Below are 25,080 nucleotides of genomic sequence, written 5' to 3' on the forward strand. Positions count from 1 at the left end.
CCCCCCCCCCCCCCCCCCCCCCCCCCCCAGAGAGATAAGCATTATTCAATTACTAAAGAAACTTTCAAACTTTCATATCTTTTCTAATAAGGAGAAGTGTTTAATATCATGTTGTCCTCAGTGTGGACACTTTCTCCTTAAATCCCCCTAATTGGCTAGAACATGTCCATCTTTTGTGGGGAGAATAAATTTTAAATTTATTCCAAATGATTTCTCAGGTGGCCTTTTGTAAATATGTCAAGTACAAAAAAAAAAAAAAAAGTGGTCTAAAAATTTCATAAGCCATTGGCCAACAAATTGTAGTAAAGAAAGGTTGTTAAATAGTATAAAGATATATACTGCAGAGAGAAAATGAATACCAAAACTCTGTCAGTAAAATGTATAGCATTAGAACAACAATGCTATACTTTTTGCAGTAAAAAGAAATTGGGGTTTAGCACATTTATCCCAGGTTGTGAAGAATTGTACAAATATTTGTGTTAAGTTATAAACAGTAAGTAAACAGTTGATTAGAAGCTGTATGGAAATACATAAAGTCAAGCAAGAAGAAATGAAGTTGAACGTTAACTTTGGCATTTCTTACCTTTTCCTGAGTGCTTATTTTCACTTTCAAAGAGAACCTAGAGGTAATCTAGTTTGGTATAAAAATGCTAAATCCTAACATAAAAAAGCATTGTTTCCTAAAAGATAACTTCTAGCTGAAGCATGAATTTCTGGATGAGATGCAGATACCAGCATTCAAATACTCTGATCATAAATGTCTAATGTATTTCATCTAATTCTCAAATTAGAAAAATCAAAAAGCTACTACTCAGCTAGAACAGTCCTACAAAAGAAACTGAGATTGTCATGTGCTAATTGCATCAGCATGTTGGACAGCCAGAGGATATTATAACAAGAATACAAGTTTCTGTTGGTGTGCCTAAAAAGGAGAATGATGGATGTGCAATATAGAAAAAGGAATCAATAGTTCACAGTTACAGGCCTCAGAAAATCAGCTTTGTTGCCTAGAGTGTTCTAAATCTAAGAAAAAAGCAATGTCTTGAAATGAGATGAAATGATATAATAGAATAATAACTGAAGGACCTGAAGCACTTTAATCACCTGAGTATTGCGGTAGTTTAATCACAGTGCAATATTTAAGCACCTACTTGTATCATTCCATTACATGGGGCTTTAATCTCTTTTCCTTGAGGGGAAGAGAAAGATGCCACAAGGAAAACTCTCATCCAGACAGGGAGATCACTCTCCCTCCAAAGCTCCTCTCTCTCTATTACCTACTTCTAGATTTGATATAAAAACAGAAAGCCAGGTACAGAGCCAATTTCTGTGATTTTGGCAGCTTCAAACTGACTTTCACAGAAATATTATTCTCAGAAAATAAATCCTAATTAAGCACACAAATTAAAAATATCTGCAATAAATAAACACAATCCACTTAGAATTGTTAAATGAACACATACTTCAGATTTATATTTAAAATAAAAAATGTTACCTTAATAAATCTGACAAATTGAAACCATATGTCCCCTCAAACTTAAGCACATTTGTTTACAAACATACATGAAAAGAGAATAATTATGCAGAAAAATATTTTCTCAGAATTATTTAACATGTACAATGAAAGAGTATAGTGCCAGTCCAACTGAAGAGATTATCTCAGTCTCACTATATGTAATCCAACTATGTGAAAAATGTAGAAATAAATTACCAAGAAGGAAGAAATAAACCCTAACTGGAAGGGTAGCAGACAAATTTTTAGCACTCTAGCTTCCTTGTAAGGGGCAGATCCAAAGAAAGCCTTAACATCTAGACAACAAATACAGGTGCCTCTACCCTTTGCAAATCAAATCAGAAGCCTCAGAAGGGTGACAAGGAAGTCCTTGAGGGAGCTGTTTACAGCAAATTGATTGAAAATAAGAAGCACAGACACAGGTCTGAAATTCTTCTCCTCCAAAGATTATGGGCTTGAATCAGAATTGCTGAATGACAGGTGTATGCAGAATGTGCAGAATGACAGAAGTACACAGCTGTACTTCTGATCTACCTGGGACAGCTGTGAACCTGTAATCCTGCCATGTGGACATGGGCTGAACTACCTGATCTGTGGGAAATAGTCTTCTACATGAATAGATGCTCATCTGCACCATCCTTCATGCTGTAGCTTGGTTGGGTTCATCAAAGGATCCAAAAATCATCCCCAAAGAAGAAACTGTAGATGAAGCAAGTATGTGCCTAGACTTTACACAAAGAGCACTAAGGAGACATGAGTTCCAGTTCTGCTCACACATCTGTACATGCTTTTTATTGTTGCAACCAAAAAATGACAAAACAACAACCCTCTCCCTGTCCCTCCCCAGCAATAAATCTACAAGCAAAATACCTGAAAATGACAGTGTGACTGTGTTTTAGATAAAGCTTAATATTGCAGGTATGCATTGGATTTGATCAAAGCATGCCAGTGAGATGGTATTCTCTGGTAACTTAAACAACTCCTTGTTGCATTTTGAGATCAGGTACTTACCTATCTTAGAATCATAGAATGGCTTGGGTTGGAACGGACTGTAAAGTTCATCTAGTTCCAATGTCCCTGACATGCATGGGCCAGGACACCTTCAATGACATCACTAGATCAGGCTTCCCAAAGCCCCATCCAACCTGGCCTGATTAAGACAGGTATAATCATGCAGAAAAGGCAGACTTACAGATGCCATTGAAATGCTGCATAAATCTGGTTCTGGACATCTAAATCTTCCTCTAATATTTGACTTCCAAAGATAATTATTTCCCACAGGAACAGAAATCACATAAAAGTGTTAAAGCAAAGCATTATATTAATTATATTAATATATAAAGCATTATATTAACACTCCTGGAACTTTGTAAAAGCTCTGAAAATAAAATGTTGATTGAAGCCTACAAGCCCTTTGAGGTTATATCCATTTTACTGATGTATACACTAAGGCATGGGAAGAATTTGACCTTTTTATTATTTGCCTTGCCCACAAATTTCCTGTGAATTCAGAAGTCCTAACTCTCACCTCTGTCTATTAACCCAATAGACAACCCTCCTTTCCTTGGGTCAACATACTAAAAAAATTAAAACTGGTAAAAGAGAAAAGTAAAAACTGGATGGTATGTATATCCTTCAACATGGGGAGCTTTTAATTTTTCTTTTATCAAGAATTCAAGATGCTGAATTAATTAGCTATTAAAACATTAAAAGTAAGTGTTAAATGTTAATAACACCAATTCAATCACTGCTGAGTCAGTTTTGTTTTACACAGACTGATGCAGTATTTTCAGCTAGGAAATTAGATAATAATTAGAAATTACCCAGCAATTATGATCTAAGTCTTATAATTCTCTAAATGTGTTATAAAGTACCTGACAAGATTTTGATTATACGTGAAAAGTTCACTGTATCATCAGCTAAAAGTCATGTACTTTCTATTGGACAATATTAAAGCATCAAAGGAACTAATACAGGTGGGTCTTGGTAACTTCTTATTTCAGCACTTCAGAATTCCAGAGGGTTTTCTGTCACTCAGTATGCAGGACTGGTGACTGAGACAAGTAGGGATTGGCCAGTGTGCAAGAAAATACGTGAGACAACAGCCGTTAACTGTTGAATATTACTTCTCTATTACTACTACTCTATTAAAAATTGTTTTGGGAGAATTTCACTTCCAAGACAAGGTTTTTGACAAAAAAAAAGAATGCATTTTTGAAAACATAACTTTTAAAAGACCATCAGCTGATCTCATATAAGAAAAATGTTTCAAGGTTCTTAAAAACATTCAAGGGTATTTGTTAAATAATATTGCTAGATCTGTAATTCATCGGAAGCCTGTTAAAATAATATTATTAATTACACTTAGTAATGATAAAAATACATTTTGCTTCTCAACATAATGGTATTAATTTTTTGGAGTGCAATAAATTTGTCTTTATCTGCTTAATAAAGTGATTTGTTGGCACAAGAGATGGCATTTGGGGGAAAACCACAATATTTTTCAGTAAATGTTGATGAATCAGAACATTTTGAATCCTCTTGTGCTTAAACTGTATTTAAAAAAAACTACAAATATAACAAAAATAATTTATTCATTCAGATCTATGTTGCCATGGTGGTCTTCCTTTGAAGTGTATACACTTGAAGCCATTTCAGAATCTTTGCTTTTAAATTTCAGAAATCCTGAGTTGCCTGAGAATAATCTGAAAGCTCAAAGTTCAGAAAACAAATGAAGAGAACCTCAAATATTGCTTTGGAAAAGCTCATGTTTAAACCACTTTTTTTTGTTGTTTGTTTGTTTCCTTTTTTCCTTTTTTAATTCTTCCTTTCAAATCTGAAACGTGATTTCTGAACACAGAGTTGGTAAACTATAAAGTATTTTAGAACAAGATTGACATTCTTTGTGAAAGCACTTCTGGAGTTCCCAGAGGAGGGAGCAGACAGTTGAAATGTTCTGGGCAAGAGATTTTCTTTAGCGCATATTCAATCACATTAAAATATAATTGCTGCTTCTCAGTAATAACCACGATCAACTCTGAGGAGCATCACTGCCTCTGGCATACACAAGCACTTCTAAAACACTCCAGCTCCAATACAGGGGACACTGTTACCTGTAGGAATAGTCTCTTCCTTCTGCTATTAAATACTTCTGCTTCTTCCTTTAGAGTCTATGAAGTACTACTGTATTTTGAAAAAAGAGTTCTCCAAATTATGTGAAGTACCTCTCAGACAAGAGAATGTTTTTTCCTAAGTGAAGTTCAGGTGCTGTAAAGCATGCAGCATAGTTCTGTTTTGTGGCTTCATTGAATGCTGCAATTCAGTTACATTGGGTATTCTCAGCCATATCTCTAATATTTTATTTTAAAGTATTGACTAGATAGGTAGACTCACAGAAGTTTATAATAGCTTTAAATTACTGTTAGTGTCAGAACATTTTTACTGCAGACAAAAGAAACTTGGGATTCAGTCTGCCCTGTTACTGCTGTTTGCCTTATGGTGACTGAAAGAAGTCATAGAAGTTATCATAATGGAGAGATACCTTCAGTGCCACCCCATACTTTTCTATCTGAGGCATTTAAATAATAATAATATTTTGTTTTCATAATTCTACATTACGCTAGACACAGTTTTCTTAAAAGCTGCTCTCGATCACTAGTGAATAATATAAACTGATGACATGAAAATATATCTGTGTACATGAACTGATGTAGTACAGCTATTAAGACTGTTTAGATTTGACAGCATAAAATAGTTGTTAAACTAAATCAATGAAATTTTGATTCACCAGTCAGGTAAATTAAATGAGAAATTTGCTGTTTATAACTGTCTAATCTTTTTAATAAATAGGCTTCTGTTTCAGACAATATTCTGAACATAACCTAATAGCATACTTCAGGCAATGAAGGCTATTTTTTGTTCCTTTTATTTTATTTTTTTCTGCCTGCTGTCACAAAAGAACAAACTTATTCTATTTGTTCTTAAATTGTATTTACCTCAGACACCTCACAGACTTATGAAAAGTGGCTTAGAAAATAAGATATCCAAAAGAAAATATTTTTGATGTAAAAAAGGCATATTTCCATTTGATTCTGTAAATATTTTTCTTTCCCTCTTTGCAAGATTAAAATGAGTTTCATAACAGTGCATTTAACTTATAAATTTAAATGAAAGCTTAAGAGGCATTACAGGGTTCATAATAGACCCACCAAGCATTATCATGACTCTTTTGTTTTTCATATTACATATTAGTATTATATATTCACAATAGTCCATATGTTGGAGAGCTTGCTCAGAAGGTGCTAGTCTCTTCTCAGTCTTCAGAGATTAGACAATAACTGCTGTGTCTCAGGATTATTCCTTAATCACTGGGATGAAGACATGTCCCGTTCTGCTTACTCTCCTGGTCTTTTTCCCAAAACAAAGTTTTAACAGAAAGTTTCACTGCTTTTTCAGAGTATGCTATGGCTAGTTGGTGATGGTGCTCTCACTTTCTCCACAAATAGACACCAGCAGCTGAACCACCACCACTGGCAGAACCTTTCTGTTTTAGGTCTTATTGATCTGCCACAGAGCATTTGCGAACCCAAGTGAAAGAGAAATTTCTCAGGTGTGTCAGGGGTTTAAGCTCCAGCAAGGCACAAATTCAGATATACTCAACATGTTTTGTGCACCAAAAATCCCCTTGCTCATTACACAGACTCTTCTGAATATAATTGCGATTTCTCCCCTGGATTTCAAAAAGATAAGGTACCTACCTTAAGAGACTTGGATCCTTCCTCTGGCATTTGTTATTTAGGTCATACTGATTTATTTTTACCTGTATCTTATGACTCAGAAGGGTAAACATGTTTTAGGTGTTTTCAGTAATTAAAAATTTCAATTCATTTCAACTTAATACTTTTTTTTCCAATTTACAAAAATTCTTAATAGTAAAGTCACCTGTACACAATACATGAGAATGGATAGAAAATGGCAGAATTTGTACATATCCAATGAACACACTTTCACTTATATCATTCAGAATATAGGCCTGGCAATCTCTTATCTGTAGCCCCAAAAACTCAAATAACAAAATGTATTTGCCATATTTCAATTTGTTGATCAACAGCAATTCCATTTACACTGCGTGTTATCTTAGAAATTGCAGAAAATTCAGAAAAAAATTCTTTGATATATGAAATTACAAGAGAAATGCACTTCGCTAAAAGGCATTATACAGAGGAAATCAATAGATACTGTGCAGTGTTGACTAAAAATATTGTAATAAATATTTCTAGTATGAATGCTCAAAAATTTAATGAAATACCTAGATTATCTCCTGTTCCAAAAAGCCAATAGTCCTCTACTGTTTTTGCTGGAATTATATAGTTATCAAGACAACATAATCATTACGAAGACACTCATTTTTAGAGACAAGCATGTCTGGGGGACATAGTAAAATATGAAAAGACATTGATTTCAGAACTTGCTAATTTGCAAAAAGGACTATGTGTATCCTAGAATGGCAGGATGATTTGGAGGCAGCAGATGGGAAAAGAAAAAAGTGGAAATGTCAAAAGTACGAGAAAAAAGTAAAGTAATACATGAAAAATTCTGTGTTTATGTGAATAATCAACATTTTGTATATACTTTACAAGAGTGTATTAATAACTCTACATAAAGGAACATTTAAGAAGCAGTTGGCCAGCAGGCTGAATAGGAGCAAAGGACATAATCTTTAAGCACCAAAGGCTTCAGAACCAGGAAAGAGGATTTACAGAGTTCATAGCATCCCTGGCTAATCCAGTAAAAATCTGCAGTGGGAATCACGATCAGCTACACCAACTGGCTGCCTAGAGGGAGAGTCATCAAGGCTACTTCCTTTTTTAATCACAGAATGCCCTTAGAAGGCAATGGCAACTAAGCAATACTGCTGCTGACTGTGAAACTGTAGCCTCAGTGTTGGGAAACAGATGGGACGTTGGAAAGAATTGCTTAGTGTAAACTGGGAGAGGCCTGTCAGCTTCTCAAACTATCATTATATTCTGAGCTCAGGTAACACTTGGAACTCTGAACTGATTCACCAGTTTTGTTGGCTGAAGAACAACACAAGAGAGAAACATCTGTCAAGTTGAAGTTAAAGCTACATTTTGTATTTTTTTTATTAAATGCTTCTTTCTGATCTCCAAAATTTAAGATCTTATCAATACAAGCTCTTTACTTGCAGGTTTTTTCTTCCTTTTTTTTCCCACTTTTACTTTTTATTTATAAGCCTGTCTAATATTGCGGAGCGAATTGTGATTCAGACACATCAGAGGTATTTACTGTGAATAAAATTTCTGAGATACCATTCGGAACATGTTTAAACTTACTGGGACTTACATATTTTCTGCAAGCCTGCTAAAGACCAGTATAAGAAGACCATAAGGATAGATGCTTTACATAAGAGCAAATGGCTCTGTACTCCATGGTTGTCATGCAAAAGTGCTGAAAATATGTTTTATTTTGATCACAATACAATCAAAACTCAGGATATGTTTAGAACATATCTAAATACTTCTGTTAAGTGATGTACCTAGCATATATGAGCTTCCCCTATTATTAATCTAAAATCACTGGAAAAAAAGTTTAGCTGAGAAAATTTATGGGCTACTTCAGGCTGAAATTTGGAAAAAGTATGTATTGTGTATTCTTTAATCAATGATAATCCTTGTTATGGTCTTGTTTTGTGCAGGATATTAAAATTGGATCTGTAAAGAACGAATCTCCTAATTTAGAAGGAGCCCTACTGAAACTGCTTAAGCTGAATCTCAGATATTATTCATAACCTTACATCCCACGAGTTCTTGAAAGCCACAGTTGTCATCTGAACCACGTTGCATTTATGGAATTCCACACATTATTGCAAGATTCTCACTAGCTACAACAGTCACAGACATTTATGTATTCAAAGGGAACTAAAACCTAAATCTTATTTAATTCTCCAAGTCAGTCTTTGGACAGGCATTTTTCAGTCCAAAGTATTAAAAGAGTGAGCGCAAGATAGTACATTCAGTAGCAACACAAACAGTAAGCAGTCCTGTAGATAACTATTAAAATGCCATGAATTTCATGAAAAACCGGTCAGTACTGCTTTTGCAAGACTGTGAGGAATTACGATCTTTTGACCTGTCAGGCTGCATGTGAACAACATACATTTTAAAGTCAATAACTTGGTAGATAATTGAACAGATAATACAGATAGATTTACTACAGAAAAATTTTTTAAAGAGTAGCTTGGAGAAAGCAAGATACAGCATGTTGATTTTACCTGTTGACTACAGTGTAAATGTATTCATAGTATATGGTACTCACAGTGCTCTCATATCCATAATTATGAGAGCTGTACCATAGTTATTAAAGAGTGAGCCTGGCAAGAGAGATTTGCACTACAAAGAAGATAGCATACTCAACTGTAGATACAACATAGTTCCAAATTTCTCTATAGTAAAACCTGCTAAGTGACCAGTAACTTCAAACTTCACTACTTTGCTAGAAATCATGTGACCTGAAAGTTTTCTACAAAAAGGAGTTCTCTTGACCCTCAAATTAATTAGTTTGATTGTAACTTTTATTTCTATTCCCTCCTAAGCCTTCTGGGGCTGGTGAATTTCTTGTGAATACAACTGAGCAAAATGACTGAACTAAAATGTTGGAGGGAGAAAAAAACCTTTGTAATTTATTAATGTATTCCAAAGACTTGTACAAAACTTTACAATTTAATTATTGAAGATTACATAAGTGGTTCAGTGCTTCAGTACTGTGTTAAATAAACTGTATGTGCAAGGAGTAATAAATGAAATTGTTAATTTCAGTGCATCCTTAGGGAATAGTAAAGGGGTGGGTACATTATTTAGAGCTCCAAATGGATTTGAGTTTATACACAGTAATAAATCTTAACTACATTGTTAATTAACCCTGCCTCAAGCCCCTTTTTACCTTAAGGGTTGAAAGACAGTGTCTGTAAGGATAACTCACCATTCATATTCTTAAAGATGTTTAGGACTGGGAGGATTTGCCGATAATAGGGCACCAAGGCCTCTCCCACCATGTCAGCTGACACCACCAGGTGCTGGAGGACTTTCAGCGTGATGCAGAGGACCTGTCGGTTACGAAGGCTCAGTGCATCTGTGATGTAGGAAGAACAACAGGCAGAAAGCAGAATTAATTTTTAAAATTTAGAGGGAGGGGGAGGAGTACTTTAATGGACAAATTTAATTAAACTGTACTCTGCTGGGGTTTGTAAGTGGGCCTTTATTAGCCCAGCTTTGAAAGATCCCAAAGATGGATTGCAGTCCTGATGTTATAAAACACTGCCTTGTCTGATTGTTATTTGTTCCCACAATTTGTGCTGACTCTTCAGTAACCCAAAGAATGCAGCCCATTATTCCCTTATGCTGCCTGTGTAATACTGGCGTGGTCCAAACAAATAAAAAATAAATGTTCAATAAGTACCATTTGGGGCCAATGAAACTGTACAACTGCAAGACAACCTGCAAAGGTTGACAACAGATACATTCTACTACAACAATTAGCCTGTTTGTATGTTTGTACCCATTTATTTCATCGTTTTATTCATTCAACTAACAATTCCTGCTATTCTGAGAATCAGTACAATGAAGCAAATGTTTACAGGAAGAAAACACAAAAAAAAACCTTGTACTTGTAGGCTTTTTTAAAGACAAACATTCCAAAAAAAAAAAAAAAAAAAAAAAAAAAAGATTTTGTCCTGCCTACTTAGATTTATCTCTTAGCTTTCAGTGTTTCAGTGTCACTCTTTTAATCTTAAGACACTAAGACATTTCATAAATACTTTTTTATCTTCACTTTTGAGTTTACTAAAAGCAAGTACTTAGCCCTCTCTTTTGTAATTAAAAATGAGATCTGCTTGAGAAATATACATATACACTTTTTATTTTTATTTTCATTTTCTAAAATCCCTCTAGTTATAAAACTCTTCTGAAATTATGCAGCTGGAAACAGTCGTCAAATTTGATGTGCTATTATAAGTTGGTCTATTTTTTCAGTGTTCTGCCCACTTACATAAACATTCATATAATTGCAGTGGGAAGAAAAAATTGTGAAAGATAATCTCATTCAATACTACATATTTATAACCACAGATGTACATAAATATGTGAATCAATGTAACAAAAGTATAAGTAACTGGGAAACAAATATAGTAAAGAATACACTGAAATTGTAAGAGGATTTACTTACAACTTTTTCAAGAACTGCCTGTTCACATTCAAGTAATGGGATTCAGTACTTCTGGCACTAAATATTGGCAGTTCACAGGAATGCTGTTCCCTACAGAATTGAGTAGTATACTCATGCAAGCGTAATGTCAGTTTTCCCATCTCTTTAAGAAAAGAGATGTCTCACCCCCTTCTGCTCCTTATCTTATGCCCGCTAAGTGTTAAAAAATCAGAGCTAGAACTCTGAAGCAAGGGCAAAGCAGACTGGCTGTGTGAATGTGTAGAAACAACCTTTGAAAATCAGCTAGTGAGTAACCTCTCTTCATGCCTCTTCATGTGCTTATGAAGAACATACTAAAATCACTGTTAGACTGAGTTAGGGAGTCCAAGGTCTAACAGTACTATAGGGCATCATAGGGTGATTCCAAATTAAAGAAGTGCTGTTAAATGAAAATATACACCAAGTTCCATAATTTCTTATTTGCCAGTTCCCTACTGATAATTTCATGTTGTTTCTGAGCATATCAATGTGTGGACAGAAAGTCCATCAATATAGCATATTTACACTGAGTCCCAGCAAAGAGGTAGGCTATTCCAAATTTTGCTTTGATGGGCATGTGTTTTAAGGTTGTTTTAGCAAAGATGGACTCCCAGATACATTCTAAAGATTAGATCCAACTCGGAGACAAATAAGTATTCCCTCACAGAAGAACAGGCATTTTTCATTTTCTTAAAGGAGTGACTAGAAAAGGAAACTCTGGGGTTACAGCATATATGTTTATTCATGACTTAACTGTTATACCCAGAAATAGTACCTAACTGAACTAATAGGAAAATTATCATTAATGCTTATATTTGTCAGTACAATAATTACTGTAAAACTCAAGAGACATAAAATGTAACAAATACAGAAATCAGAAATTCTTGTCTTAACCAACAAATCAACTGTACCTAATTTCATGAATCGTTCTTACTGTCTGTACAAGCTGACCTAGAGGATGAGGGCTCTTATTTTTAGGCAGGCAGGAGGTTCCATCTAAGTGGAAATGGTTGTCCAACCACTCCCAGGAAGTGTTATCTTTAAAACCTTTATCTGCAGATGGTGTCTCCCAAAGGTTCTCACAGTGTCCTGTTTTCAGAGTCCTGTCTTAAGACAGTTGTGCTTTGAGTGGAAGCCAAGATTATCCTGGTAAAAATCAATTCTTTAATAAAGTCAAGAATATGAAAGAGTCTCATGGCTGAAAAGGAGTCCCAGTGATTACAGCAAACCAAACAAATATTGAATCCAAAGTAACATTTTACACATAACCTATTCCCTAAATTAGAGTTGTGCTATAGGGGTGCTTACTGGTACTTTAAATAGCAATACTGGCACTTCTTTCATCTGCATTCTAGAAAATCAGGATACTTGTCCCACCTCCCTCAGTACAGCGTTATCCCATCTCTCCTGTGACACAAACAATGAAAAAGCAGAATTTGTATCAAGATTTTGAGTGCCAAAGTGGTGGATATGGTAGAATCAAACAGACTGCAGAATTTAGCCTGAAGCCCTTCATTGCATCAATCTGCAGTATGTTTTAGGAAAACACTTATAATGATCAAAAGTAAGATCAAATTGACTGCAGAACCGTTATTATTAAATATTTGGACCATGGCATACATAACAATCAACCAGCTCCTGGCTTCATTATATTAGACACTGTATAAACATTTAATTAGAGACAGTCCCTGCCCCAAGGATACATCAATTTCAAACATATGCTTATTTTTAAAAATCTGGTAATTATTTTCTGTGAAGATTATTATCTTCATCACTGCAGACCATTCTCCCACATGAATAAAAGGATGAGCATTTTAATCCTGTATAAGAAATAAGTACATTTCAACATTTTGAATAATGTCAGTGATATCTGGAGGTTACCAAAAAGGTATGAAATTGCTAGTATCCCTACAGGAAGAATACAGCAGGACATTTTAAAACTCTTAGTCTGGGACAGCCACCTATCCCTAAAGAAGAAAACATGTATAACATCCAAGGCATTCCAATCTGGAATCACACTACTCTATCACCTCTTGACCTAGAAGTCTGCTGCAAGACATGGATCTTGACAATTACAGCAAGGCAAATGACCTGTTTGTTTCTCATTTAGAGATACTTTTCTGTTCCTTAAAAGGGTTTTAGAGGATTTCCCTCTGTCAGTGGTATATATTTCCTTTCTGGTCATACAGCCCATATTTTGTGAATTGTAGAACTCTTGAAAGCAGCAACTTTGAAACAACAAACAAAACAATAAGCTGATTCTTCTGCTTGGTAATTACAATGTTTTCTTCTTTAATGGTATGTCAGCTTGACAATTTTAATTGTGATGAAGCTATACACTTTCGCAGCAGAACCTCCAGCTTGAGTAACTGGTTAATGCAAGAATATAATGCAGTATGTACTTTATAAATTTGTACTGCTACTTTTTTTTTTTCAAATATTCACTGAAGTTCTCCATATTTTTTTCTTAAATAAAAGACAATTTATAAATGTTAATAAGTTAAATTAAAAAATGTAAAAACTGGTGTAAAATGGTGTAAAAGTTCAGTATCTGAGTCAACTCTGTGTTTCTACCATTCAAAGCCACAGTAATAGGTAATTATAAAATTTTGAAGTATATTTGAAACTGCACATTTTGGGGACGGAGGTATTTCACAGTGCTGTTAACTAAAGCTTGCTAGCAATGAGCATATATAATACCAATTCATTGATAGCTTCAGTGATTTTTTTTTCTATTAAATTTTATTGGCAATCTATGCAAATTAATTTTTTTCTTTTGTTAGTTTAAGATGTTATATGCTACTTGCTTGTTTATGCATTTAGATAGAAGCAGTTCATATATGCAGCAACAGAATTCACCTTTTAAAAATTTAAGTCTTTTTCTTGAGTAATACTTCTAACATCTTTAAGAAAAAGACCTAGAAGCTATATAAGTAGATATTTCTTATTTTATTTTTTACTTTTCTTTGGCAGTTTGGAGAATCATATCTTGGTCTCAGCATTGCCTCCAATAGAAGCCAGAGTTGTTATCTTTGGGATTAATACATTTTATAAGCCAGAGAACACGACAGCATTTCTTCCAATATACATTGGATCTTTTCCATAAGACAATGTATTTTCACTGAAGAGGTCAGGTTAGAACATTCTTCTTCAGACAGAACATAGAAAGCCTAGGCTGTACTTAATCAAATCAGATCCTCCAAACTTCCATTACTTCCCTAAAAACTACAAATTAAATTGCGGTAGTTCTATTTAAAGTTATATTGTTAATTTAATTCTGTTTAATTGGAACAGACCTTTAATTATCTTCAACCCCTTTTCCAAAAACAACCGTGAATCTGTGTTTACAAATGCACTGACAGTTTCCATTCTCTACTTAGGTCTCAAAACCAAAGATTAAAACCAAGTTAGTCTGCATTCATATATTCAGTCAGCTGGCAAATGAGGCACCTGTTTTAGAAAGTTCTTTACTTGAAGCAGAACAAGATACATAGAGCAGGACTCCTGCAGAGGTACAAGCACTGAGTAAAGGTGCTTCTATTGTTGTGGCCTACTTAATCTTATTGGTCAAGGTTTCTTTACTTAATTTCACAGAATCAGGTTTACAGAATGATTAATATGAATTGTTCACAAAATGCAATTGATTAAAGCTTTTCTTTAAGATAATTTTGTCCAAAACATTCAAAATGCATAATACCCTGAAATGATTTATTATGCTGATTTTACAGAATAGTAACTAAGGCTATTACAAAGTGTTTCAATCAAGTCAATGAAAACCAGAATAACAATATTGTGCTCTTTTTTGAAGTCAGGTAAGATACTGATCCAATTTACAATATTTCTGTACAGACACTTCTTCCAGTAAAACAGGATTGGAGTGTTGCAGCAAGGTGATGGGAAGGAGGAATACGGGGCAAGGCATGAAAACCTTAGGCTAATTCTGGCATCAAAGATTTTGTCTGTAAAACTAAAGCCTAAGGCACACAAAGGGCCAAGATTCAGAACTGAATCATTGATATTTTTAAGAAATATGATCTAGTAGAACACAAGAGAAAGTCATTGTATTTTTACAGCACTAGTTGTGCTTGTAACTGATCAGCAACTGCAAAATTTTAATTCTATTAACATTTGCAGGCTCTGTTAAATTAAAAAGTATAAAGAATACAGTAAGAGTAGAGACCCATAAAGCTTAGTGGTAATGCCAGTTTACAGTGTTCCCCTCTATCCATTGATGTATTCCACCCCCTGTGCTGTCTCAGGGTATTAAACTGCACTGAGTACCCTCTCAATGAAACCAGCTTTGTTATCAGTGAAATGTGATATAATTTTTAAAAAGGATTTCAGGAAAGATCTGTAGAACAGAAGACCAGTAATATTGGCATCTCTACTGCAGAAATTAATAGAAAGTGTTCTAACTGTGTTGTAGATCCTTGAATTAGAATGTGGACAAGAAAAGCCAAACAATACAGTTTTCTGAGACGTTCAAAAAGTATTTCATAAGGTCTGTCACTGATGACTCTTGAATCATTCAGTTTTGCCATATTTTTCATATAAATCATATAAATATCCTAGAGATAGAAAATGAGGGTAACAATAAATGGCCACAGAGGATGAAGATCACTAGTAGAACATTGAAGAAATCTGTGCTGAAGTTCGCACCTTCCAGCTAAGCCACAGGTGGTTTGGAAGAGATGGTCACTAATGAGTGAAAGTTTGCTGATGATAATGAAGTTATTCCAGATGTCAAAGGGCTGCAGAAGGACTTATAGTACCGAATGTCTGGGTGATAAAATGGCAGGTGAAATTCAGTCTTAATAAATATGATGTTCCAGGAGAGAATACCTTTAACTCCAACTTAAAAAGTGAAAGAAGCTAATTGCAAAGTTCACTTTCCAAACATTGATGAGATTTATTTCTACTGAATGAGAAACAGTTTCTCCGCAAAGACAGTAGTAAAGACGAGCAACAAGGAATCCAGTTTGTGTGATTTGAAAACACCTGAGGCGACCAGTTTTGACTTTCAGAATCTAACATAAACCTAATTACAATCACTTGTAGTGAATGACAGAGACTACAGGAGAGAAATGTGGAAAAAAACTCAGAAAAATTTCAATGTTCTTTAGTACAGAGATTGCTCTTTTTGGACTAAATGAGAAATACTGGTCTGCACTGTGTAGGAACAATACTTCCACAGAAACAGTACTTCTAAGTAACATTTCATGTGCAAAGACATGAGCTTTATTGGCTTCTAGGCTTAAATTCAGACTTTCTTAGGATTCACAGCACAGAACAGAAAAGATTCTGACAACCTGGTGATCCGAGATTCCTAATTGTCTAATTTCACATGATTTTCTTCATTGGCAAAGATTTATCAAGATGTTCCTACTAATCATCTCTACTTATTTGTTCCAATTTCTGTGTTATTGTCTACTATTCCTTCATTTTTGATGGTGCAGCTATAAACTAGAACACTGAAATCATCCAGGTTTAAAAGTAACTTCACTCTGAAAAACAATTACATTAGCAAAAGTCAATTGCAAGGAACTGGAGTGGGAGGTGGAACGATTGGTTGCTTTGTGTGAAGGGGTTGGAAGCTCTTATAACTATGTGCCAACAAAGAAAAAGTAATTGCTTGCTGCTGATGAAGAGAAAGGGGTGCCCTTGATAGGAAACCAGGTGCTTCCACACACTGTGTTGGATGTCCCTGATGTTGCTCACAGAAATACAAGACAAAGGGGTAGCAGCTTCCTGACCCCCTCAGCGTGTGTTTTTGCCTCTGTGTCTCATGTCAAACCTGGTGAATTCTGCATTCAGGAACCTCAGAGATCCAGAAACCTAATGATAGCAAACGAAAGGAATTATGACCTTTCTGATCTGGCATCTGTCATGGCAAATGTAATAGTAAAAGAAATTTGTCTCCAAAAAATGGGTCAAAAATAATTTTACATTCTCCTTATGACTGTACAGAATATAGAACTGGATTATTTAATTGGTAAGCAAATAGTGTTCTCTTTTTCTCTCACTCCCACACCCTTTTTCCTGGCTATTCTTGGCTGTCTATAGGTAAGTTTAGGCCACAAGTCAGTTCTAAGATAAATCAGTGCGTTACTGAAAGACTTAGTGAGGGCCACTTTCTGTGCCCTAAAAATAAGGGAACAAAATACGTCTTACAGGCAGTTCTGCTTGCCACTCCAGAGATATGTATCTGGGTTCTATTCAGCCTTCTGCCAGAGATGCAGTTTTTGATGTGGGGCAAAATTAGTCTCCTTCCTTCTCCTTCCTTGTCTACAACATGAAAAGCACAGTACGGATCTTGGCAAGGGAGAAGATACTGTGTGTTATGCATCAAAACTTTTAGAATACCTCTACATCTCTTTGGTATTTGCAGAATATCTCAAATTAGGGAACTCTGTTCTTGTTTAAACAACTAATACAATAGATTTGCCAATGCTATCTGTGAAAGAGAATTAAAAGTCTTAACATCTTGATCTATTTACATTTTCTAATTTTTCAGTTGGTTTCCTTACAGGCCTGACATTACAGGTAATTTGTTTTTCCTATTTTTATGTCATACAATGACTGTATTTGTAAGCTATTGTATCATGCTTTGCCACTGCAAAGTAAAATCAAAGTAAAATATATTATCAATTTTTATTTTGAGAAATTGAAGTATATTTTGAATATTTTTCTTTTTGAGAAATCAGTATTTCTGATTTTTTTTTCTTCCTCTGAGTTAAAAAAATAAAAGTCTTTCCATATGACAAATAAAAATAAGCAATTATGTTTCAACTAAATAGCATTCGTGTCAATTATTTTAACCGTATTTTGTGTGTTTTTTAGAAAAGAAGTTTTATCTGTTAATTTCAATTATCTCTCTTTTGTTAGTCATTGCCTCTTTGTATAACTAGAAGAAAATCTGTAGAAACAATTAGCTTACAGTAACCCCCAGATTCATTAAAAAAATTATTTTAATCTTTAAGATATAGTTTTCAAAAAGTCTGAACTTTAAGCAAAAGCAAATGTCTTGGGCAGGAGGGCAGATCTCTACGTAAATCACTAAAATATAAAAAAGAATTCTAATATTTAATTTAAAATGTTTTTGCGAGCAGCCCTTTACTAATATTTCCCTTTGACGCACATGCAGGAGAAAAAAATGCTTTTAAAAGCATTCCATTTGCAGAGTTATTTTTCTGTCTTTCTTTTATCCCTTTCCTCTCCATCATATATATTATGATGCCTAACAATCAATTGATTCACTCTTTCACAGCAGAAATATGGTAGTGGTCTAAAAGAAGACTGGTTAATCAGATATAACTCACCCAGAGGGACACTTCAGTAACAGTAATATGTGTAAAACATACCTGAGCTTATTGTGGATGCAGCTGAGTCACAAAAATATACAGCTCTGTCTATACTGTTATATTACATGGGCATAGTGCATTTAAAACACTCTTAGAGGTACACACTTTCAGATTCCTTAGGTGGTGGTGTCATTTTAGAATATTAATATGCATTTAGTTAGGAAGAAGCCTTTGTCATTGATAATATTTAGACTCTTCACTTATTAAAGTCAATACAGAGGTTGTTTTTTTAAAATAAAAAATAAGTGGTGTACAATAAAATAAAACAGAGCCAACAACTAAATTTAGCTAGCAGATTCTTGAATAGGTTTCAGCAGATTCTTGAATAGGTTTCAGCACCTTAAATTCTGATTCAATTTAACAGTCTATATATCAAGCCCATATAAATATTCTTACCTAGCAGTCTTCTTCTAATGCTAAAAGCTGTGTAACAGCTAAAGCTTCTAGATAATGATTTTGAAGCTAGATTCTAGTCTCAGCAAGACTTTTAAATCCTAAGTGTGGAGCTGCTGTCATAAACTTGCAGTTTTTTCTGGAGAAACTATTTCAGCTTTCAAAAAGAGTGATACTGTTATAAATAAATTTGGATGGTGTTGAAAATACTGATTTAAAGAAATGCCATGATTCCTCTCTTTATATATTCCCCCTTTTGAGAGAAAAAACTTGTAATGTTCTTTTCATAACCTTTCACAAGTGTCACTTACAGAGTAACCATTACTGAATATTACATACACCTTTTGACATTTTCAAAATCTACAGTAAGATACAGATAATGACATCTCTAATTGATCTTTTTAAAAGGATAATAAAGTGAATGAAACAAACAACAGTAATTCTGATCTTTCCAATAATATACTGGTATCATAAGGCTCCAAACTATAATCCCTTTCCCCTTTTCCAAAATTGTGTTTGACTGTTCATTCTGTATCACAAACACAATTACTCCATTTTGTTCTGTATTAGCATGGATGATGAATCATTCCCAGAAAATAGGCCAAAGGAAAGCAATGATATCATTACTGATCAACCACAGAATATAAACCAAGTTTAATAAATATGGACTTTTTAGGACTGGATTATATGGTTTGCAATTGAAGAATTAAATGGAAGCCAGGTGGCATAGATTAACATTAGCTGACTTACCAAGCTTCCATTATCTCCCCCCTTAAAAAAAGAAAAAGGTGGCTGCATCAAAACTGCCTATTGGGAATGGTCCTGGCCTACGTCCAAGAATTTTTCAGGAGAGGGCAAATTAGCATGAATTGAAACTCCATTTCTAAGAAATTAACACTATCATGTTCCCACTCCCAGGAGTGCACCATGACACTGTTTAATTTACTAATATAGGTGTAGCACTTAGACTTAAGATTCATAAAACCAAACTAGAGGATGATGGTTCAGAATATCTACTGAAGGAACTAAGTTAAAGAAGAGGAAAGGAATAGGTATTTCAATAAAATAAATTTTAGTCTTAGTAGTATTATACCTGTACTTACAAAATTTATTATCTTTCACATAATCTTTCAACAAAAAAGGCTTGAATATATGAAAACTTGAAAATTAATATTTAATAATATAATTAATATTGAATGCCAAAATTTTACCTACAGCATTCATATGGCAGACAGAACTCCCAGTTTATATATACATATATAAATATATACATACACGGGAAGTAATGATAATGATTATAGAAAAGAGATCTAGAGAATAAATATAATAATACCATTGTAGAATAAACAAAAGGAAAAAAGAAACATAATCCTCTAAGTTTCATCTGGTGATTTCTCCTGTCATTTCAGATAAACTGTTTTATAAACTGTTTTATACAGTATTAGATTTGTATAATAAATATATAAAAAATAGGTAAGAAAATGTCACTTCAAATTTCAGAAGATAAGAGCCATACTGCAATAAGAAAAAGACTCACCAGGCAGTCTAATTTTCTGGAGCACTGCACCTACCAGGTGACTGAAGGCATACACCTTCTGGCCTTATACCTCACAATTTACTCAGGTTTGCATTGTATGTATGGCCTGTCATATTTTATTGCTTAATTAGCAACTTGTCAAAAATCTACAATGTATAAGTGCAGTTTTAGTTGCTTATTTTTGTTTTGTTTGTTTTTATTTTCCACACATCTTCACCTACTTTTTATTGGGATAATGAGCTGAGGAATGACAGGAAGAATCTTGTTTCCACCATGTTCCAGCATGTCATGGATTCCTTGACGTGCGAAAAACTCACATGGAAATGTCATTTCACAAAGCCCATCAAAAAACAAAGGCAGATAATAATGATAGTCCAGCTTCTCAATCTCTACCTGAAAACATAAAATAATTAGTCAAATAAATACAATTATACAAAACTAATGCAACATGATCAGCCTGATAGATAATTACTGCCATCTACACAAGTACATTTAAATAATAATGATTTTATATTACTGCAGAATAACATTAAGTCTCCAGTAGGGTTTATCATCAGATAAATGAAATACAGAAATATTAGACCTAAAGATCAGAATGAAAATTAATATGCTCCAACATATTTTCTGAATAGCTGACACTCAAATCATCTATTTAGATGAAACCAGAGGTTCAAATATCTGAAATTAGCAATTGAAGGCTTTCTGGTAAGTCAGTACCAGATTCTGATATTCTCACTTATAGACCTTACTTTGTAAGTCACCCACACAAATGAATGCAGCTACTTTAAGAATAACGTTCTGTTTACTTCAGAAATATCTGATCTTTAGGTTTCCACTTGGACATTTATACAAACAAATAAGAAAGAATCCTGTAACTAAAAATTAACCATCAAGTATCCATATGTATACTGAATCTGCAACTTTCTAGGATATTGACCAAAATTTGTTTACTATTGATTTCAGGAACAGAATTCTAAAGAAATTCCATGGGTCTCTACTGCGAAAACAGGTGAAGAAAAATTAGGTACCTATTCTTAATAGGAACCTCCCTCCATTCCTAAAATAGAAAGTGTGCTAAACATACCATGATAATGAATTTGTAAGGGATTTCACACTCTATCCAAGTATTCTTCCCCATTCTTCTACATACAACCTGATGTTACATACACTCAGGAAAGCCAGAAAGAACCAGAAGTTGTTTGCTTTCAGGCTATTAGAGCTCCGAGTATAGCTAAACTTAGCTCAACAGCCAGGCACTTTCTCTGAACACAGTAAGATCCTCAAAATCACGGAGAGACCAATCAACCACTTCAGGCAACCACTGCTTAGCTGCTACCCTATTTTTCTAGTGAGATTATATTTTGGAATTTGGTAGGTGCTTCCTCCTTCACAGTCAACAAGCTTTGTCATAGACTATGTTTAAACTCAAAAAATCCTAAAGAAAAGTTAATCAGGTTAAGCAAAATAATCCCCAGCCCTTGATTCCTGAATATCGTTTGGGAATAGAATTCTCACTTAAATTGTGGAAGTCAAGCAAGTAGCAGACATGCATTCTCTGTTTGCCACTGCCATTCATTTTCCTCCCTGGTTGATGCTGAGCAGACCTGAATATCTTGCATATCTTAGCTACTGACTGGACCACTTCAGTCTTTCACATTGAAACTGATTCATCTATGATAAATGAAAATTAATCATAGAATAACCCAAGTTGGTTGCGAACAACATCACTGAGTCCAACTCCTGGGTCCATGCAGGACCACTCAAAAATCAAACTGTATGTCTAAACATTGTCCAAACACTTCTTGATTTCTGACAGGCTTGGTGCCATTACAGCTTCCCCAGGAACCTGTTCCAGCCTGTTCATCCTCTCAAAGAACCTTTCCTAACCCCCAGCCTGACCCTCCCCTGTCCCAGCTCCATGCCGTTCCCTCGGGTCCTGTTGCTGTCCCCAGAGAGCAGAGCTCAGCGCCTGCCTGTCCGCCTGCAGGCAGCCATGAGGCCTCCCCTCAGCCTGCTCTGCTCAGGGCTGAGCAAACCAAGGGACCTCAGCTGCTCCTTGCACATTTAAGTGGAAGAGGTACTTGAAAATAAGTGTTTTATATTTGCTGTGAGTATCTCACTATTGGCAGATGTAGTGCCAATTACATACTTAAATACTCTCACATACACTGATTTTTAACCTCTAACAACAGACTAAAAAGAATGAATGCATTATACCTATTTACCTACAAATGTGAATAAAATCAAGTCCCTGTAGTGAACCATGCAGGGGAAGGAACAAAAAAAACAAGTAAACATTCCCACAGGAGAACCCAAAACACCACATATGATGGCTTCTCTGTGTGTTTTGCTTGTTGGCTTTTTGTTTAAGAACGGAAAACATTCTTATAACACCTTCATCAGATGCTTTTAGGGTCAATATTCCATGGTCAATTCATGTGAAAGTTCAAAAATAACTACACCAAACAAGCACATATGAAGATCTTTACAAAACATATAATAAAAAGATATTTAAATTCTCGATACTATTTTTTTTTTTTTTGGGGGGGGGGGGGTGGGTGTTTCTTAAGAATACAGCATGCTACTGACAATACTTGTGAACTGGTAAAATAAGTGTGCCCACAGAGTGACTGAGAACAGAAGATATAGCAACTACAAACTTCTGGTAAAAAGCCTAATTCAGAAACCCCATTATTCACTACACAGAGAGAAGCCTGTATCATGTAAGAAATGGCCAGGTGGTCAAAAAAGGTTTGATGGAGAAGCAGGACCATGCTTTAGGCATGAAAATGAAGATACACAATTAGTACAATGAAAAACACCTTTATCAGATTATTATTATTTTTTTTAATCCATTCCTTATATGCACTTTGGACAACTCTTTCAAAATTACAAACTATTTCCATGGAAATACACACTCTTGTTATGCTACTGAATCAAGATTTGCAACTATTTTGCTCAAACCACATGTAATAGAATCCCTTATGTTTTTTCTTCCTCTCTACTAATACCTCATCTATTCTTTACAGTTATCTTTCTTTTTTTTTTTTTTTTTTTTTTTTTCTCAAAGAGGTTTTCATAGTCTGAGCAATTTTTCTTACCTGTTCTTTCCCCTTAAAATATGCTTTTTGCATTCCAGACATGAAGAAAGATTATGTGGTCAAAAACTTTTTCAGTTTTTTTTTTTTTTTTTTTTTTTTTTCACGACACAAATGCTTGATTTTGAAACAAAATCTCTACACTACACAGGTATCACAGGTATTTCAAGCATTACATAATAAAGCATTTGTGTATACTCCTTACTTTTCAGTTGGTTCCAAAGCCATCAGTGGATGGCTACTGGCGTGGCTCTGAAAAGGACCCTGATTTCTATCTCATTTCTTGAAGTGTCAGCTGTCCAAGCATACAACTAATTTTTACTTAGCATTTTGTGCTCTATAATAACTCCCACAATATGGAAGCCAGAAATATTTTATCTTACATTCTATGTTGTGAAACCTTTTCCTTCTGTATTTACTATTTAGCTTTTAAAAGTGGCTATTATACAGCTGTACGGAGAAAAATGTGATTTTTCTGCTTACTCCCACAAAATTCTTCTGTTGTTCACATCCACCCACAAATAATGCTGATTAGAGCTCAAATTCTTGGCAAAACTTCTCCACATCTGACAACAATGCTGCAACTACAGATTTTAATAAGTCTCAAAATAATTATTATGAAATTCTATACTTTTTTTAATGGGGTTGTAAGTTGTGAGAATCCAGAATCTGAATTTCAGCAATTAGACCAACTAAAAAAAAATGATAAATTATTATAAAATATGATCAGATGATGAAAACCGCTGTATTAGCATCAGTAAAATCTTCTGTTTCATGAAAGTTCTATGCTACCTATGCATATTACAAGTTCTCAAGGTGAAAAAGAAACAATATAGAGTTTATACTTGTTTTACCAATATGTATAACACACCAATGCACAACAATATGCAAGGAAACTAACGCCAGTATCAAAATTAGAGATAATTTGTTTTGCAGAAAATCTGTTCCTATGAAGCAGCTAATAGCGAGATGAAAGTCTGCTGAGAAAATGAAAAGCTAGATGAAGAGTTTACATTGTAAATAGTAAAAATAGTTCCTTGGCTTATCTGCCTGATAAATGAAGAGAGAACTTATTTGAGAGAACTTAAAATATGGAAGCTTGACAATTAGTATGCTATTGGCCTTTCCTAAACAGTCATATTTAAAGCAATCTGATAATCTATAAAGTGGAAAACAACAGATTATCTGATTTAAGGGAAACAGAAAATGGCAAGAGAGTAACTAGATATGCACCCTAACAGAAATATTTTAATTTAGTGAAACTGAATTTAGAACATTTTAGAAAAGGTAGACATTTAACTCTGCAGATATTTAACTTCTCACAATAATTTAAATAACAAACAAACTTATTAATTGTACTGCCTAGATTTTGACTTTATCAGTGTACACTTTGCTAGGTGTACAGATAGGGCAGATCTTGCCAATATCAAGGAGGGTCACCTACAAGGAAAACAGAATGACCAAAAATGGTTATGAGATATAGGTCATTACAGTATCCCATGCAATGTCAAAGTGACAGACAAGCAAGGATTTCTGCTACAGTACAGGAGTTCATCAACATGATGCAGTAAAACAGCAAAAAGAGTTGAGCAGACCAATTAATCATTATGAACCACCAACATGATGCAGATATGAAAAGGGCAGCTATTATTTAAAATGTATCAGATATTTCTAGTACAGATAGGAAAGCATTACTATTATACAGGGAACTAGCAAGATTATTATTATCAATTTACCCTATATATTTATATTTATCCTACTACAAAACAACCAGATTATATTCCCATGAATTCCTCATGGTAAGGAACAGGGACAAGCTGGCACATAAGAATACATCAAACTGGGGAAAAAATGAAAAAGGAAAAAGGAAAACAAATGTTTTTTAACTTTTTATTGTCTCTCTGAACTCTAATCATTATT

At 34.4% G+C, this 25,080-nt stretch overlaps 1 protein-coding gene across 1 annotated transcript in view; it reads right to left on the reverse strand.

Annotated features, from left to right (window-relative positions):
- PACRG (parkin coregulated) overlaps positions 1 to 25,080 on the reverse strand; it is a 210,800-nt gene that overhangs the window by 84,493 nt on the left and 101,227 nt on the right. Inside the window, exons 4-5 of the mRNA XM_035323310.1 lie at positions 20,284 to 20,455; positions 9,512 to 9,661 (exon numbers count right to left, since the gene is read on the reverse strand). Coding sequence (XP_035179201.1) covers positions 9,512 to 9,661; positions 20,284 to 20,455 — 322 coding nt within the window. The remainder of the gene's footprint in view (positions 1 to 9,511; positions 9,662 to 20,283; positions 20,456 to 25,080) is intronic.

This window comes from Oxyura jamaicensis, chromosome 3, assembly GCF_011077185.1.
Source record: "Oxyura jamaicensis isolate SHBP4307 breed ruddy duck chromosome 3, BPBGC_Ojam_1.0, whole genome shotgun sequence".
In the NCBI taxonomy this organism is placed as follows: domain Eukaryota; kingdom Metazoa; phylum Chordata; class Aves; order Anseriformes; family Anatidae; genus Oxyura; species Oxyura jamaicensis.